Source organism: Carassius carassius, chromosome 2 (genome assembly GCF_963082965.1).
Source record: "Carassius carassius chromosome 2, fCarCar2.1, whole genome shotgun sequence".
NCBI lineage: Eukaryota > Metazoa > Chordata > Actinopteri > Cypriniformes > Cyprinidae > Carassius > Carassius carassius.
The window spans coordinates 14,969,907-14,989,195 of record NC_081756.1 but is presented as its reverse complement, the minus strand read 5'-3'; the positions used below and the strand labels follow the sequence as shown (position 1 = coordinate 14,989,195).

The window sequence follows — 19,289 nt, the reverse complement described above, 5'->3', positions numbered from 1 at the left end:
ACGAATCGGAGGTGCTGAGAGAGACTGGGCAAGCAATGTGGAATCAGCATGGTAAAGTAAGGGCATCATGGGATATCATTTACAGGGAGACAGAGATGGAACAGTGAGTGTGAGAGACATTGTATGCATAAAGCCTAGTTAGTATGCTTAATCTTTAACTCATAGTCTGGTCCACTGGGTCCATTGTTATGGATCTATTCTAGGCAGCTTTGGCATGAGATGTCATGTGGGCTTGGCTGGCTTGAGAACTCATAGTTGATGAGGGTCTGGAATAGATCCATGGTGCAAGTGAAAGGCCCCGGTGCCTTGCAAAGGTGAACCTGAAAACTCTGACCCAGAGACATCAAGTATAATCATCAAATACTCAATTTAGTCTTTTTCAATTATTTTCATATGGTGTGGAGTTGATTTCTGTAACTTCCTTGCTAGATTAAAACTGATTCATTGGAATAACTTTCCAAAACAAATGTATGAGAGAGAGAGAGTCATTTGGAACAAACTAATTGAATCAGAATCAGACTAGAATGAATCATTTTAAGTGCTACATATGAGAGAAATGACCATTTAACGTTCACTAGAATGAATCAGACTTTCCACCTCTACATGTACATTAGGGAGCCACTCTTCAATTATGATGAATTCCATGAATCAGATTTGTAACGGCTACATACGAGATATGCAGCAGTTTAAGATAAACTGATTCAGTAGAATGAATTAGATGTTTTACTGCTATGTATGAGAGAGAGAGAGAGAGAGAGAGAGAGAGAGAGAGAGAGAGAGAGAGAGAGAGAGAGAGTCATTTTATTTCACTAAAAAGAATCAGATTTTCCAATGCTACTTATGAGAGAGATTCATTTAGATTGAAATTGATTAACTAGAATGAATCAGATGAGAGATAGTTGTTTAAGACAGAGAGCAGTTTAGGACGAATGCATTCATTAAAATAAATCAGACTTTTCTGATTCACTTGAGAGACTGAAGGCAGATTTCATTATATCTCAGCTTGTTTGTTGCTAAAAGCTGTGTGCGTTAACATTGTGACATTAAAAATAGCGATTTAGCGTTTGGTTGCACTACACAGCTACTCGTTGGAGTTGAATTCCAAATTTTCTTCTTATTCTAGAGGGCACTTTTATGGAAGCAAAATAATGACTTATGTCTTTGAAACAAAAAAGCATGCTTAATATCACTAACTGAAAAATAATGCATTGAATTAACAGTTCTTGCATTTTAATGCCTTGAATTTCCAGGGCTTGCATTGTTAGGTCCTGAAATTTTATATAGTTGTTCATTTAAGCTGTGAATATTTCAATTAAAAATATTTCACACACCTTTTCATAATTAAAAAATCAATAATTCATATTCACGTTCCAGAATTCACTTCCAAAATATTAAATCGGTTAAAAATACGATGTATAATATTCAACAGGCAAATTTCGGTCCGTTTTATTTCACTTTCCAAATTCGCTTCCACAAATTCAGTGGTTAAAATTCGGCAGATAATTCGCCCTTTCACATCCGGGAGCTGCAGGAATAGCAGTAGAGCACAGAGGCATGATCTCTATCTACTGTCAGTCGCTCACCAACAGGTGGTGCAAGCGGCTGTTAAATAAGGCCAAAGCAACAGGTGGATTAAGTAATACAGTTACAAAAACTGATCTGCAGAAATTAAGCAAGCGCTAAGTAGAAGTTTTGATTATCGGGGCATGTGGAAAAGCTGATTGTGCGTATGTTTATTTCAACCTCTTTGCTGTTACCAAGTAAGCAGCTATGATCAGCAGTTACTTCATCTTGGCTGAGCTTTCAACGTTGTTACGGGAAAGGATGAAGCTGAATGTTTAGTTCTTGTCACATGATCCGCGGTGCGCTTGCGGCATTCTGAAAGTTGAGATGTTTTTAACTCGATGCTGTTCGGACGCGCCTGGAAAAAACGGGCGCGTCGCACCGCGTGCGCATCGCGACCGCGTCGCTTCCATTATGAGCGCGCATACCGTGCGCCTACATTGGAAATAACGAACTTGAGCATGCAAAAGACGCGATAAGTGAACGCCCCCTAAGAACTGCGGTCTTCTACAGTACTTCAAATATGCCGTGGAGAATCACAGAAAGTGACCGAATTCAAGAACATTGTTGCAGCATCTCTCATGCAACGAATAAACACCGCTAACTTGGAGAATACAGTGAAAACTCCTCTTCTCGCGTCTGCCCTAGACCCTCGGCACAAACATCTCAGGTTTCTCGATGAAAACATGAGAGAATTAAGAAAAAAAACTTTATTTGAACATTATCAGAACATTTTCCTTGATGCAAGTGGTGCGGATGCAGCCGCCGTCACCAACGATGAAGAGGATGCAATAACAACTCGTAGGAAAAGGCTGGAAAAGGCTGAGCCAGTACTTCAGCGATGATTACAGAGAGTCCAGCCGAGACGAGTGGGAACAGTTCTTGCTGGAGCCATGTATTCCATGTATTCCACCAGATGAGGATCCAATTCAGTGGTAAACGAAAACACGAAGCGCTTCACAAAACTTATTCGCTTAGCACACCGTTATTTGTGAGTCCCGACAACGTCTGTGCCGTCAGAGCGCGTTTTCTCCGCGGCTGGCCTTATTGTTAACAGACTAAGGAGCCGACTTTCCCCCAATCATGTTTACATGCCCGTATTTCTTAACAAGAACATTTGAAAGAAAAGAAAAAAAGATTTGCTGACAGTTTAAAAGTTAAGTGTACAATAGCCTAATTGCTGCAGGCTGCTTTACGTTTTTTCTTTGTTCACTTATTATTATTTTTTTGCTTTTAATCTGTACTTTTATTTGTTTGCACGCATTGTTAAAGGTTTTCAGCTACAAAACACGATGTGTAATGTTCAAGCTTATTGTGTGTAAGCTTGTTCAAAATGACGAAAACAAATGTTGCTGAAAAATGTCTGACTCATTAAACTTAATTTAAATAAACGAATATTCGAATATTCTTTTTTTTGTGAGCTCAAATAGTCGAATGTGATATTTGTGGAAAACGCCCATCCCTAGTAAGTCAGTCTTGTATCTAGCAATGTACTACAACTGTTGGAACATGAAAACCCTTTCCAGGGATCTTTAATATGTAAATGATTGTATACTGTAAATATATGAAGGGAGGTATTGGCAAAATCTCACCTGTAGAAAATCACTATGAGAAATACAAGATTAAGAATTTGACTGTGTTATTTAGAATTTTAATTAAAACACATTGGACCTTTTAACCCAGTCAGTGGACTTGTCAGACGGTCCCTTGGGTGCGGTAGCACGTCAATAATTTCTTCAGTTTACATTTTCAGAATATACCTAGATTGTTTTTAACTCATTTTTTTATGTTAATATAAATTGGTTGCATATTGTTAAAACTAATCATGGTATTGATATCCTTGTGTGACTGTCGACTTTATAGACCAGTGGTAATGGAAATCAATTATAAAGAAAATGCAGCGCATTTGGATTCTTTTTGATCCCATTTGCTTGCCTGTATATAGTTTGCATAATCCTCAATAAAATCTATTCTGAGATCTGAGGTCTTATATCACAGTATTAATTGACTGAGAAGCGTTACTCGTCATTGGGGAATTCTGGAGTGTGACGTGAGGGGATCCCCAGTATTACAGCACAGCCACGCACAAGCCATGACACAAAGTTAGGCAAACTAAACAACCGAAAGCAATATGTGTCTTCCTTAGATGTAATGTTAGTTCTGTAATTCAGCGTTGGGTAAAACACCATTATAATCTCCTTTGAATGGATTGCCATTTTGAAATAAATTTAGTAGCAGAGCTACTGAAAGCGATTTTTTTTGTGCTGCAAATCCATTTATCCTTTGCTGAAATTTCCGCGTCTTCATGGAGAGAGCGCGTCATTATTGCTTAGCCTCAGGAGCGCTTCTGCCCGAGCACTTTGGAAAAAAGGAGAAAGCGGCGCACATAGCCTTTTCCACGCGTTATTAGGCGCGATATGTGAATGGCCCCTTATTCATTTATTAATTATTTTTTAAATAAATTAAATAAATTATTTTATATATATAACATGCACTTTTTCTTGTTCCGTAACTTGCGTTCATATCCACATCTGTCTGTATATAGTTTGCATCATCAGTAAGATGTGAGTTTGTCTTTAAATCGCTGTCACTGTTAGTGCGCTGAGCCACGTGTTTTCTTTTCTTTAACAGATTTCTGAGGGAAACCGCGTGAAACCTTGAGCGTTCGTTCATATTTTACATCTGCTTAACTGTCTATATAGTTTGCATAATCATCAATAAAATGTATTCTGAGATCTGAGGTCTTATATCACAGTATTATTTGACTGAGAAGCATTACTCGTCATTGGGGAATCCTGGAGTGTGACGTGAGGGGATCCCCAGTATTACAGCACAGCGACTCACAAGCCATGACACAAAGTTAGGCAAACTAAACAACCGAAAGCAATATATGTCTTCCTTAGATGTAATGTTAGTTCTGTAATTCAGCGTTGGGTAAAACACCATAATAATCTCCTTTGAATGCTGCTTACTTGGTAACAGAAAAGAGGTTGAAATAAACATACGCACAATCAGCTTTTCCACATGCCCCGATAATCAAAACTTCTACTTAGCGCTTGCTTAATTTCTGCAGATCAGTTTTTGTAACTGTATTACTTAATCCACCTGTTGCTTTGGCCATATTTAACAGCCGCTTGCACCACCTGTTGGTGAGCGACTGACAGTAGATAGAGATCATGCCTCTGTGCTCTACTGCTATTCCTGCAGCTCCCGGATGTGAAAGGGCGAATTATCTGCCGAATTTTAACCACTGAATTTGTGGAAGCGAATTTGGAAAGTGAAATAAAATGGACCGAAATTTGCCTGTTGAATATTATACATCGTATTTTTTAACCGATTTAATATTTTGGAAGTGAATTCTGGAACGTGAATATGAATTATTGATTTTTTTATTATGAAAAAGTGTGTGAAATATTTTTAATTGAAATATTCACAGCTTAAACGAACAACTATATTACATTTCAGGACCTAAAGATGCAAGCCCTGGAAATACAAGGCATTAAAATGCAAGAACTGTTAATTCAATGCATTATTTTTTCAGATAGTGCTATTCGGCATGCTTTTTTGTTTCAAAGACATAAGTCATTATTTTACTTCCATACACTTTGGAGGGTTTTTCTTGTATTTTTCTCCAAAACCATACAAGGGTATTGGGTTATGTAAATATTAAGTAGCCGCAAATGACATAGCAGTTTTTGTCTGGTTAAGAGACATAATCTAGCAATATATTCAGAGAAGGTCAGAATTTTCTTATGTGTCAAAAAGATATTCAAGTGTTTTGGGGCGGTGACATGTAATCACTTCTTGCCAGAGGTTTGTGGCAGTTGCCCTTTCCACAACTGACAGCAGAGTCATCATTAACACATACTTTGTTTACCCCTTTGGTTGGAATATTGTGATATGAATGCCTTGTCTCCAGTCTACTGTTTAGTTCGAAGGAGCATAATGTGTCTCACAGTGTTTTTATTTTTTCATTTTTTGTCAACAGAGCAGTGTTACTGATGAAAAGAATGACGATAAGTCAGTTACAACAAACTTTGGTGTTAACCGCCCAACCATCTCCTGCTTCTTTGATAGTAAGTCAAACATGTTTTCTTACTTCATTTAAAATAATGACAGTTTAAAATGATGGCTGAAACGACACTGATGTTCTTCTTGATTCTTCAGATGGCACTCTGTACCATTTGCGATGTTACTTGTATCAGGCCAGAGACCTGCTGGCACTGGATAAGGACAGTTTCTCAGGTGAGCATATAACACCTTCACTGTGAGCCAGAGGAAAAGGTAGATGTATTTATTACCCAAACATAACTAATACAGACATATCAAGGGTTGTGTACAATTTGAACTGAATGATTTTTTTTTATTCCATTGCAACATTTTTTATTTTGTACTTAAATATTATTTTATAATTAAAATAGAATTGTATATTTTAGCCTTTTGCTTTAAAAAATGAAATACCAAAAGAGATATTAAGAAGTAAAAAAGAAGCTATTGTTTCAATTCAGAATTTTGCCCTTTCCTGATGTAAATCAGGTTTTCCCAGGTCAAAAGCTAAAAAAATGAACAAAAGCATAGTTACAGTCTTGTTGTTTAAAATCTGATCAAATCTATGCATAGTAACAAGAACTATATGCACCATTTATTCATTTAGTAGAGCAGCTACATTTATTTAGGCAGAATCTGCATGTCTTGCACTGTGACCTCTCAGATCTTGAACTTGTGGTTATTTGCATTGATTTTGAGCGCAGCATTAGTGTGACAATCATACACACAGCAGGCATCTGCAAAACATGCTTTTTAAAAACATTTACTATAATACCACATAGCATGAAGTGCGCTCTGCCAGCTGCAATGACATTTTGCACAAGTTAACATACAATAAATTACATAATTCCAGGTCATATATCATTCAGGGTAGTCCTAATGTGAACCATATTGAGAGCGATAGCATAACACGACAGAATTACAAAATTAATTTAATTATAAATTTATCTTTAAAAAAGGTCAGTATTGCCTAAATTAATAGGAGCATTTTATAAATAACAAACTCATAAAAGTGAAATCTTTTGAAATGTAATGGTAAAGAAACCGTAGCTGAGCTTACATCAGAGGGGGTGAAATATTGTGCCTTGCACAGACTGGGTCAAGGGTACTTTTGACTTTTACGTATTTTTACAATGGTGTCCATGAGAGAAGATATTGGCAGCAAAGACGTAAAAAATGACATTTTCAGAGCCATGGTCTAGTAGTTAATGCATGAGTTCTGATGCTGTTGCTCTCATGGGGGAGGCAAGTTTGAATCTAGCTTGCAACGTATCCTATTACCCTACTCTCTCCCTATGCCATTCTTTTCTTTAAAAAGTGAAAAGCCCTTAAAATATTATATTATATTTCTGTATGTTGCATCTATCTATCTATCTATCTATCTATCTATCTATCTATCTATCTATCTATCTATCTATCTATCTATCTATCTATCTATCTATCTATCTATCTATCTATCTATCTATCTATCTATCTATCTAAACTCCAATTTTTGGTCTGTCTGTCTCTTAGTCCATCCATCCATTCTTCTGTCTCTCAATCTGTTTGTCTTTCTGTCTGTCTATCAGTCACTGTCTCCCTGTATTTATATATATCATTCACTGTACATTTATTTACATACATCTGAATATGACTTTTGCACAGTTAAACACTGTATAGTATTAATATATGAAAAAATGATCCATAGTCAAATTTCTTGGTTGCCTTTCCCTGTTTTCTTTGAGCATGTCATTGCTCCCAAGGGTCATGCATCATGTTTGAGTCGTGCACGTGGGCAGCCGTCAACATGTTCAGTCCCACAATGCCCTTGGGGAAGACAGTTTATTTACTGTTCACTGTGAGCAGCCAGATTAGACACTGCCTGTGTTTATTTCCCACTGGCTCCTGGGTAACAGTGCACGCTCCCCATAGCTTGTTTATTCTTTTGTTTATTTGAGCCACTGTGTTTGTGGGAAGTAGGAAGTTGTGTGTGCATGTGTGTAACTGGGCTAGTTTAATATGAGCTGGGAAAAGTGTCTGTTTCTCCCTCCCAAGTGAAACTATCCCACTGAGGCTGCTTTACGTCAACTGAAATAATAAACTTTGACTGTCTCTCCAGTTTATGGCATTCCTAAGTAGTAGATGTCACTCTCTTATTTTTTGGCACCTTAAGTGCATATGTTTATTTAAATGTTTGGATGTTGTTTAGTTTAAAGGTATAGTTCACCGAAAATAAAAATCCTGCTATTTCATTACTCACCCTCATGGCATTAAAAACTCATATGTTGCTATTTTTTGCTGAGAAATTTGAAAGAATGTACACATTCCTATTTTCAGTGACAGCTCATAGTTCCAAAAAGGACAAAAAAGTAATCCATATTAATTGTTCCTAGTGTTCTGAAGTCAGATTAAAGCTTTTGTTTAAATTCACATTTTGATAAAACTCACATTTGTGCTTGCATTCAAATTTGGCTTCTTTAGACAGTCACATATGCCTTTTTGTAGAAAAAGTGTAATTTAATAGCTACAGTAACATCTTACATTTCAGTCTATACCACAGAGTTGGCATATTGCACAAATGGACACCTTTTTGCTTTTTTTTTTGGCTTATCGGCTTATATCAGCTATTCATTTCATTTTTTATTTCTATTTTATTACATAGAGATTTGGAATTGGAATGACATAATTTTCATTTTTGGGTGAACTATCTCATTAAAACCCTCACTTAAATTCATAAACACTCATTCATGCACATGCATTGGTTAACTCAATCATCTTTTTTTGCTTTGTCAAACTCAGGGTATCTCTGGTTCTTTTCACTTCTATAATTGATTTTATATTCTTGGTCCCCCTCATTACAGAACCAAATAAAAACAGAAATGCTTGTGTTTACTGATGCATTGAAATTCTAGTTCTGAGGAGAATGTAACAAATCACTGCCTCAGTCTTGATGACAAACAGACTTCAATGAGTTGATGGCTTCACATCTTTCCTAACTCTTGGTGCACTTTTTCCCATTTCATTTATCCATCTGTGTGACAATAACCTCTGTTTGATCTAACGTAGCCTTTCTTATTTCAGTTGACAGTTTAATACTCGTTTTTAACAGTATATAATTGCACATTATCCATGCTATTCCCTCTTGATGTGAACTTCCAAATCATGCCATACTTCATCACTTATTTTGACATGAAATTGAGATGCAATTCATTAACCTTTGACTCTTTTTCTCTTTAATTAGATCCCTATGCTATTGTGTCCTTCCTGCATCAGAGCCAGAAGACAGTGACTGTTAGGAACACACTCAATCCCACCTGGGACCAGACCCTCATCTTTTATGAAGTGGAAATATTTGGAGACCATCTCGTGGCTGAGAGGAACCCTCCACACATTGTGGTGGAACTTTATGATCAGGACACCTATGTGAGTTTTCGTTAATTGAAATTAAGCTAAAATAAAATAAAATACAGAAAACTTGAGGGACTATAATTAGAAATGTTGCAACTTACTGAAACAAAAAAAAATTAAGTTACTAAAGAATTATTTAGAATTATAAAAGTACTAAAATACTAAAATTATAAAAGCACTGAAACTATAACAGTATTAAAAATAATCTAAGTATAAATATAACCCCAGCCGCCTGAATGAAAATAACAAAAGCAGAAGCAGTAATGAAAATTACAAAAGCAGAAAAACAAACATAATTTTCCACTTATAATAATAGTAAATCATGCTAAAAAAAATATTCACACCCCTACTCATTTAAATAAAAATATAAAACACTGCTTACACTTTTTCAGGCTGGTCCAGCTATCTTGTAATTTGCATTAATTAAACCAAACCTGTTTTAGGTATAGACACGATATTAAAATATTAAATGTTATGATTACATACCACAATAATAGACTAATATTGGAGACCTTAATTCAAATAAAAAAGTGAAGTGAAGTCAAATAAAGTAGTTTTAAACTATTATTTCATAGACAGAAAGCTAAGACTATGAATCATCTCAAACAAAACTCTGAATGACGTGCTGTCGGAGGCTTAGACTAATGTCACATAGGTTTCACTTAATGTCTATGAAGCTGAACATTCTTGATAAGCTATTTGACCCCTGCAGGGTGTAGATGAGTTTATGGGCCGCTGTGTTTGCCAATCTTCAATGGTGTCTTCCCCTCGCCTCGCCTGGTATCCCATCCAGAAAGCTGGGAAGCGTGCTGGGGAACTGCTGGCTGCTTTCGAACTGATCCGCAGAGATAAAGTAAGAGTCATATGAATTATCTCCCTTATAGTGATTAATATCATTTGTTATATTGTAACTGACATCTGTGGCCTTAATTTTCCAATTTTTAGTCTCTTTGTGAATGACACATGACATAAGGCCTTAAAGGTCACAGTCCTTCACAAATAAGATGACCTCAATGATGATTCTGTGGGATTCTTTGCATCTTCTAGACCCATCTAGCACAGCTTATGTCTGTAGCATCTCTGTTGAAAGAAATGTTTTTGTTATGAGTTTAACCCACAAGTGTTTACATGACACATATCACAGCTGCTCCAGAACCGCAGAGGAAGTTTAGTGGCTCATTCACCCACACGGTTGTATTTGTATTGTAACATATGATTTAAAATGCAAAACAGCTCTTAGTTTTTATAGTACAAAATAATTTAGTCATTGCTCTTCATTCTTTCTTTCTTCAAAGCCTGCAGTTCATCACATCCCTGGTCAAGAGGTTAGTCATATTTCTTTGCCAATCTTTTCAATCAAAGTTGCCAATCTCTTATTGTCCTTTTCCCCTTTGCTTTCTTTAAAAAAAGGAACAAACACACACACACTTCCTGTCCTCCAAGTCATCGTTATTCCCTGTTCTCCCAGTCAAGCACGACTGAGTAATTGGATAGAGCTGCTGTAAATGACATAAACATCACTGTATCTGAACCGGTTTCACTAGCCCTGTCTGTTTGGAGACTGGCACTGCTCAGCAGCTCTCAGTTCAGGCAAGCGGCCCTGTCTGGGCAATGCAGACAGCCAGAAGAATGATTGGAGATGCCAGTGGAGTTTAAAAGTGCCAGAGGCCCCACCCAGTCCAAACCTGCCCAGCTGGCATCAGTTAGAGTGGGATAATCACAGAGAAATTGAATTAAAGTGAACCCTTAGAGAACAGTCAAACCACTCTCCCACACAAACAAATGCCCACACAGTAACACTAGTTATTTGATTATAAAAGTCTTTTTTTTCTTCTTCTTCTTTTTCCCACAGGGGGATATTATACCACCCTCACATATCATGGATGAGGTAAGTGTTGGTAGAAGATTCAGTAAATAGACAATGAATCTTATTTGCAGTTGTTCCAGAGCATCTCTTTCCTGTTCTATCGTTCATTTTCCCCTCTCTGTTTATTTTGGGCATCTTCAAGCTTGTGATTCCAGGGTTCCTCTCTGACAGTCAACAGCAATGGGTACAAGCATGAATGCATACACACAAACACATCTCACTTTTAGTAGAAACTTTTGATAAAAAACAGGACATGTGGTTCCACCATATTAAACCAGAACTAATAATCACAAAAGCCATTCAGACCTTTATATAGCGGTCAAGCATTTCTACAAATGTTAAAACACAACTCAATGTGTAAGATACTGAACTGGATCCCAGTATACAGTAGTTAGCTCCAACATGTCATTCCCACTGGCTGTGGATATGGTGTGCTGAGATATAGATTTTTGTTTTATCACTGGTGGGTAGATTCCTCCAGAACTCAATGTACTTCTACGCACCTCCTTGATTTTTTTGAGTCCTGCCAAGGACAAGATCTTGAGGGAGATGGCTTGGAAATTAAGAGGCCTTCTTTTTACAGTGTAAAAATAGGAGAAATGTGGTACCAATTTAGCAATATTATTATTATTTTTCATTCCTGTAGTTCAAACAGATGATAAACTGATACATTTTATACCTTGAATGCAATGTAAAGTAAGTAGCTTTGGATAAAAGGATTTGCCAAATGCATAAATGCAATATATATCATGCATCCTTACTGGGATCTGATTAATTCTGTTTGTCCTTTGAATACTGTGGCCTTTCCAAAATTATTTGTTTGTATTGCTTACGTGTGTGTGTGTGTGTGTGTGTGTGTGTTGTTTGTATTGCTTTACGTGTGTGTGTGTGTGTGTGTGTTGTGGCTTAATTGCTAACTTTGATTGGCATGTGAAGTCATGATATTTGACTTTTTGTTGCTGCTATTAGTAACCAGCTCCTTGTTTGTTTTCACACCCATTTTCGAATTTGGGTGCGTCATGCAAATGTACTTCTAGAGAAGAATAGAAACATTGTGCTTGTGAAGCTGAGTCCTCTAAATGTATTCTTTGTCTCCTTCAATTGTGAAGACAACATTTTGTGTGGTTTTTGAAACAGTGAAGGCATTTCAGCCATCCTTACATGCTTGTTGTATATAGTTAAGTGCAGAATATCCACATCAGAGTTATTTTACATACTGTTATTGTTTTTAATAATATTTTGGATTACCTTTTATTTTTACATTTTCAGTTTTAATTTAATTTTAGTTAACTTTTTTTGTTGTTGTTATATGCTTTTGTTGTCGTTTTTGTTATTATATGAATATCACTGTTTGAGTTTAATTTATTTGTATTTCATTTTTAAGTTTAGTTGTTATTTATTTCCGGTTAAATACATTTTTGTGTATTTCCGGCTATTTCAGTGCTTCTCGTATAACTTAAAAAATAAAGTTGAAATTGGTTTAATTAATTTGATATGTTAAAATATTGGAAAAACATTCAAAACATTTCAAATGTATTCTAAAAAAGTTTTTATCGTTCAGTTTTATTTAAATTAACAAAACTATTTTTAATAGTTTTAGTTTTATTTAAGGATAAAAGCACTGATCCTTATTAACTTTTCACTTTATGCTTTGCTCTTCATTCTTAGCCAGAGGCCTCTGATTTGCCTTATCCACCTCCACAGAGGGAACCTAATGTCTACATGGTGCCGCAGGGCATAAAACCTGTCCTACAACGCACTGCTATTGAGGTGGGCCCAAAACCTTAGCTTACCCATTTATAGTTTAAAAAGCTTCTTGCGCAGTATTTATTTGAACCTCACAAAAAGCACTGCCATTTGGCTGTTTTACTACTCATGATTACTTTAGGACATTGCACCTCATGTGCCTTAACCTTTTAACATTTGAACTCTTAGATACTGGTGTGGGGTTTGCGTAACCTGAAGAGTTTCCAGTTGGCCAGTGTGACATCTCCCAGTCTTCAGGTGGAATGTGGAGGATGTGTGGTTCAGTCATGCGTCATTCGAAATACTAAGAAAAACCTCAACTTTGATGTCAACACCCTGTTCATTGATGTCGTAAGCTCCTGGTCTTGGTTTTTTTTTTAATCTACATAAATCTGTCTAAAATTAGATCAAATTGGGAAGATTAGATATGCTAAAATTAGGTAAGGTTTAAAGGAATAGTTCTCCCAAAAATGACCCTCAGACCATCCAAGATGAATGTAGATGAGTTATTTTCTTCATCATAACAGATTTGGAGAAATGTAGCATTACATCACTTGCTCAGCAGTGGATCATCTGCAGTGACTGGGTGCTTGATGTGTGTATATTTCTCTCCTGATTCAGAAGGGATTACTTTTTCACTGTAAAAAAAACATCTTAATAATGGATTTAATAATTTGTTTATTTCAAACAGGCAGCCTTTGGATTACTTACATTACTTGTTTGTTTTTGTGACGTTTTTATCAGCTGCTTGGACTTTCATTCTGATGGCAATAAAATTTCAGTATATTTTTATTCTATTTATTTACATTTTCTTTTAACTTTTTCATCAAGGCTGAATACAAAAAGAACACATCTATTGTAACTATCAAATGTTGATGACCAAATGTGGCTGAGCACTCTTCAGAGATTTCTTGAAGATTCTTCATGTAGAAATCTGGTTAAATTATATATTTTGTTTGCAGCATGCTGCTAACCAGTTGAGACAGTCTTGTATACAATGTGGTCATGGTGTCCTTCACATGGTGCATGTTTCATGAGTGATGACTGGCACAGTAACAATGTTCCCCAGCAATAAGCGTCAGTACTTAATTCCAAAACGTAAGATAGTCTGGATTCCGTTCCAGTACTCATCTAGAACTGGGAAGCATCACATGGAAAGAATGCTGAATGACTAGCAAAGTTATTTGCACTGTCATTCGTGGTCAGCCCTGTGCCATACTGTGTCATGTTTGCCTCAGTTAAGGGTGTGAAATTCTTGCACAGAGGTACTAGAGGAGAGAGAGAGGAAGGTTCTGCGGAATAACAAGAGAATCTGAGAAAAAAAAACAAGTCATTATGTTAGAAGTTAAAGGTTTGGAAGCCTTACATTTCTTTATGTTCATATCTTTGCTATTTGTAATCTCTTTTTCACTCTAGCGACTGCCCAAGGAAGAGCTCTACATGCCCCCATTGGTGATCAAGGTTATAGACAACCGTCAGTTTGGCAGGAAGCCTGTAGTGGGCCACAGCACTGTCCACTCGCTGAATGAGTTCCGCTGTCAGCCAGAGAGCCTGGACAGAGACCCTACAGAAGAAGAATTTGGTGAGATAATAATAAAGGAATGAGTAAATACCATTTGTACCATATTGTTTCGAACTGCACATCAATAAATAATTACAAAGGAGCAGCAAGTAACAATTAAGTATAGAAAGATTGAAAGAAAGAAAGAAAGAAAGAGAGAGAGAGAGAGAGAAAGAAAGAGAAAGAAAGAAAGAAAGAAAGAAAGAAAGAAAGAAAGAAAGAAAGAAAGAAAGAAAGAAAGAAAAGGGATATTGGAGAAAAGTAGGTGTATTTTGAGCTTTTTAGGGTATAGACATATTAGAACCTGTTCTAATTCAGAACAGAAATCATCATTATTATTTTTTTTGGTGCTCTGTTCCATTAACAGTTCTCGAATTTGCATTCTTCTGATGATGTGGATGAAACACTATATTTCATGGTTAGAATATTTAAGATATATTTCCATCAACAGAGGCAATTGCTCACACCCCTAGAGATGACTTCCTGGTTGATATTGATGATAAGGAGCCTCTCATTCCTACACAGGTATGATCAGTCTTTTTAACTGCAGCTTAAAATGTTGAACATTTCCTTCTTTCTTTTAGCTGATTGACAAGGGGATATGTAGTGCTACATCTAGTAGATCTCTTCTGAAATTCTAGAAATCTTTATCTTTAATATCCAGCAAATCAAAAACAACTGGAAAAGTCATGTGGCCTATGAATATTGAGGACAGTAGGGTCAAACAGTACAGAACCACTGCTTTATAGCTATGAATACTCTTTTTTGTTGTCTTTGATGTTAGTCCCCTTGGTTGCTATTCAGTAGCTTGTTGGTCACATAGCTTGGGTTTCTCCAGATTTTTTTAGAGCCTTGTTAGAATTTGAGGTAGGCTGTCATAGCAAAGTTAAGCACTTCTGATCATATACACCACTTTATTAAGTCTTCTATAAGGATGCAACAATACAGTTAGCCTACAGTTCAATACATACCTTGTTTTTTTGACCACAGTTTTTGTTTCGGTTATGATGGCTTGGCACATCAAAGTGTTTTTTGAATTTGAAACCGTTTCAGGTAAATTATCTAAGATGAACTGTGATTTTTGCAGAAAATCTGAACATCTTACTTTAACAGAGGAAAAAATTTGATATGGATGAGGCTGTGTGAACATACCTGAAATGATCCAGGCTTTTATGTAAACTGTCTAAAAGAATGTCTTCTAGCCTGAAAAGAGCTTGCATTCCCATTATTGAGACACATATAGAGTGAAAACAGCATCATAGTCTACTACACTTGCACAAGCAGAAATACATGGAAAATATTCACAAAATACAGTACAAATACACACTAATGGCAATACATGTTAGAACTGTAAATGCAATCAATGTACAGTGCATTGTGACTGAAAACTACTGCTTAGTAAAAATATATATAGGAGCACCAATGGAACTGATTCAATCAGGACAGGTTCTACAGGGGTGCACCCTCAGCTGAAACTGATTTAGCAAACGTCCCAGTGGGTATCTGTGTTTGCCCAGTCTGGAGAGCATCATAAGTTTCGGTTTTCAATGTGTTTTTGCAGTGTTGAGCAATGGAGTCAATCACAGACATACTGTATCTTTTGATTTCTTGAATGGCCAACCAGAGGTATCTAATCCACTCACCGATTCAAAACACTGGAGTGAATTTTGGTAATTTCCACCATTGGCTATAATATATAATTATCGCTGTTCTTCAAGCCATCTTGGGTATATTCATAATGATAACATTTTTATTTAAAAAAAATAAAAAATCGCAAGCGAATACTGAACCGTGGATTTCATACCTGAGTGGTACAATATCATACTGAGAATTGTAGCATCTCAAGTCTTCTTGGGGAATTTAAGTGTGATTCTAGTTGTGAAACAATCAATATTCTGTCCATTATAATGTCTGTGCTATGGCATTGCCCCAGAGAGACACAGTTTTTGTGACACTATAGGAAAGCATTGATTTTTAGACAGTGAATAGAGGAAGGCTGCTTCTTGAAGGACTGGGAGACAATTTGTATCATAGTATTGACTTTAAAGGGATTATAAACTGACAAATCAAAATTCCCTTGATCTTTTGAGATTATAAGAGGTCATTGTACTATAAAAACATCCTGTAAGTTTCTGAACTCAAAACTTTCTTTTTTTCTTGTACTGAAGCCAGTCTGCCAAAATGACAGGTTGTGGATTTTGCCAATTAGGGACATAATAGTGTGGCTAAACCCCACCTCCGCAGAAGAAGATCAATGCCTGCTTCTACAGCACTGCCTGCCTATTACTTCTTATTATAGATCATTTGATATGAACTGAGTATTTATGCGTTTTTAACCTTATCACAGCAGCGTCCATCTGTAGTCTGTCAAACATACACAACCACTTGCCAATCATAGAAGTGGGCGTTTACTTCCGAGTGTATGATCTGCTACACCTATTCAAACAGTACAGAAAATAGCCTATTACTTTTCAACTGAGAAGTGTTTTGATGTAAAAATCTTGATAACATTGTAAGTGGACCTCAGAGAACAGTACAAAATAATAAAAAAGGTAGTCCATGACCCTTCTAATTCAGTTGCAACAATTAGCAGAAATTCTGAAAAAAAAAAAACGATTCGCTTTCTGAGAAAAAGAGAGGCCAGCTCTAATAACGCCTCCTCGAGCTGTCATCAATTCCCTCTCATAACTACAACCTAAAAATACTCCCAAAAAAATAAATAATAACAACATAAAAAATGATCAAGGGGGATTAGGAAAATTGAAAAATTGTTTCCATGTCTCAGCTTTAACCTCTCAGCCTTTATTTGTTCAGTCCCTGGAAGAAAACGAGACTAGAATATCAGATTTGGGACCGCATGGCCCACTTGGTTTCCTTGGAAATGGATCATACTCACAAACGCCAGTTTATTTCGTTTTTCGACCTTCCAGCCTGGCTAGCAGTGTTTCCCTGTGGATGTGAGGTGTTCTGTCATTTGCATTGTAGAAAGAGGAATACTTCATGCTTGCTCTTTTGAGCTCAGTTTTATAAGCCCACGCCCAGCTCTAGTTATGGGCCATTAATGGGATTCTTCTGCACTTGCCACCTTTTCCATTGATCTAATCCAAGAATAAGATCGAATTTCATGTATTCCACAGTATGTGACACAGTCAACTTACATTCATCAATTAGTAACCAAATGATGAACCTGAAATGTCACTTAACACAGTGCCCACTGGCCAGGATGTCAGTCCAAATGCTAAAGGCCATTCAGATGGCATCATTGGGCACACCATTTGTGGTTTGACTAGAATCAGTTGAATATACAGTAACTGCATATTTGACTCTGAAAATGTATTGCTGAATACACAGTAAACACCTCCTCAAGTTCTGCTCCTGATTTCAGACGTCTTGTGAACAGGGCACTGTGGGCTTTATTTATAAATGTGCATTTGTGTGAGGACTGCCATCAAATGGCTCTTTCTGGCCATAATATAAATAAAAAAGGGACCACAACCACAGTCATCTGTGGCAGAATCCCCAGAGACCCTCATTTTTGTGTATCAGAAATGTTTGATGGAATATTGGAAGAGAAGGAACTGTGGGAAAAGGTTTTGTCAGTAGTTCAATTATTATTATTTTTTTTTTGTAAAGAAGGGCTTTTGTTGCACGGGTTTGCGTGCTCATCACATTTAGATTTTGCTTGAGGGTCTAGTTGTTTTTCTTTTGCACACGCATAGAACATTTGAGCATTTGATTTGCAGGTTTGGCAGCTCATATACATTTTACTGTATGCTTTTGATTTTATACCATTATAGCATTGATCAACAATGTCTCAGGTAGTTTTGACATACAGTAGCACGGTTGTTAGTACCGGTTAGCTGCACTGGATCAGAATAAAGTTTCTGGGGTCTATCACACTAGAAGCAACAGGAATTTGATCCCCGGCCTGCAATCCCGCAAGACTTCTAGCAGTCTAGTGGGAGCCTGAGGCTGCTGTGATCCACTCAGGAAATCAGGAATGGCAAGGAAAGCTAAAGAGAAAAACTTGTTCATCTCTACATGGCTACTGTTTGGAACCTGATAGCAGTAAAAGATCGATTTCTATGGATCCATTTAGCAATGTGCACATATACAGTAAAATGTTGAAAACAGAAAACAAATACACAACAGAAAATGTCAAACCTGCATGACCAAGCTCAACTGAACAGACTAAATCTTCTCTCTTGTCTTGAGACTTTTTTCTGAGAATGATTACGTTGGAGGCACAAAACAACTTTAGTTTTTTGCAACTTTTGCATTTCTTTTGTGAAATAATGTGAAATATTTTACCGTTTTCTATTTTAATATATTTTAAAATGTAATTTATTTCTGTGTCAAAGGTGAATTTTCAGCAGCCATTACTCCAGTCTTCAGTCTACGCGATGCTTCAGAAATCATTCTAACATGCTTATTTTGTTGTTCAACCAACTTTATCACTGATGCTGAAAACAGTTGTGCTGATGCTGATGTTTCTATGAAAACTTTTTTTTTTTTATTCTTTGATAAATAGAAAGTTCATATAGAAATTTAATGAACTTCAATAAACATTTCCTTTAAAAAAAAGGTTATTTCTGTACATATATTTTGTACAGAGCTTATTCAGGTGCCTGGTTTGCAGTGGTGAAGTGATGCTGTATAGTCCTAGTAAATAATAATGCTAGAACGTGACAATCTGTTGCATCCTCCACAGCTGCTAGCACTCAGAATTGCGGCATGCAATTTGCATTCCAAAGACAGCGTGTGTAAGTGAATTGTGGTATCAATGTGTGCAATTTTTGTTTTTATGTATTCCCTCTTAAGCATTACATCTTATTATATCTTCACCTGTAATGTCTTGTTTTTGGTGTTTGGTGGTATTCAGAGCAGTACAGCAAACTGGTCCGAATTCCCCTGTGCATTAAATGAAACTTGATCCCCATTATCTCCCCAAAGCCTTTGCTTTGGCTTGGCCCAGACCCCAATACTATTCCCTGGTGGCCTCATAAAAAATGCTCCCTGGATCAGGTTCGTCACTTAAAGAAGGTTTCTGATGAGACCAAACACAACCTCATAGGGGAAAATAACACCAATCCAGTGGCTTTGTGGATTTGCTACGGT

At 36.6% G+C, this 19,289-nt stretch overlaps 1 protein-coding gene across 5 annotated transcripts in view; it reads left to right on the top strand.

Annotated features, from left to right (window-relative positions):
* LOC132103994 (dysferlin-like) overlaps window positions 1-19,289 on the top strand; it is a 70,333-nt gene that overhangs the window by 25,107 nt on the left and 25,937 nt on the right. For 4 of the 5 annotated variants that reach the window (XM_059509165.1, XM_059509145.1, XM_059509136.1 and 1 more), the window contains exons 30-40: window positions 5,552-5,639; window positions 5,731-5,808; window positions 8,831-9,012; window positions 9,710-9,850; window positions 10,293-10,322; window positions 10,850-10,885; window positions 11,007-11,048; window positions 12,533-12,634; window positions 12,800-12,961; window positions 14,027-14,192; window positions 14,623-14,696. In XM_059509165.1, coding sequence (XP_059365148.1) covers window positions 5,552-5,639; window positions 5,731-5,808; window positions 8,831-9,012; window positions 9,710-9,850; window positions 10,293-10,322; window positions 10,850-10,885; window positions 11,007-11,048; window positions 12,533-12,634; window positions 12,800-12,961; window positions 14,027-14,192; window positions 14,623-14,696 — 1,101 coding nt within the window. The remainder of the gene's footprint in view (window positions 1-5,551; window positions 5,640-5,730; window positions 5,809-8,830; window positions 9,013-9,709; window positions 9,851-10,292; window positions 10,323-10,849; window positions 10,886-11,006; window positions 11,049-12,532; window positions 12,635-12,799; window positions 12,962-14,026; window positions 14,193-14,622; window positions 14,697-19,289) is intronic. The other variant, XM_059509154.1, reaches the window with a different exon arrangement.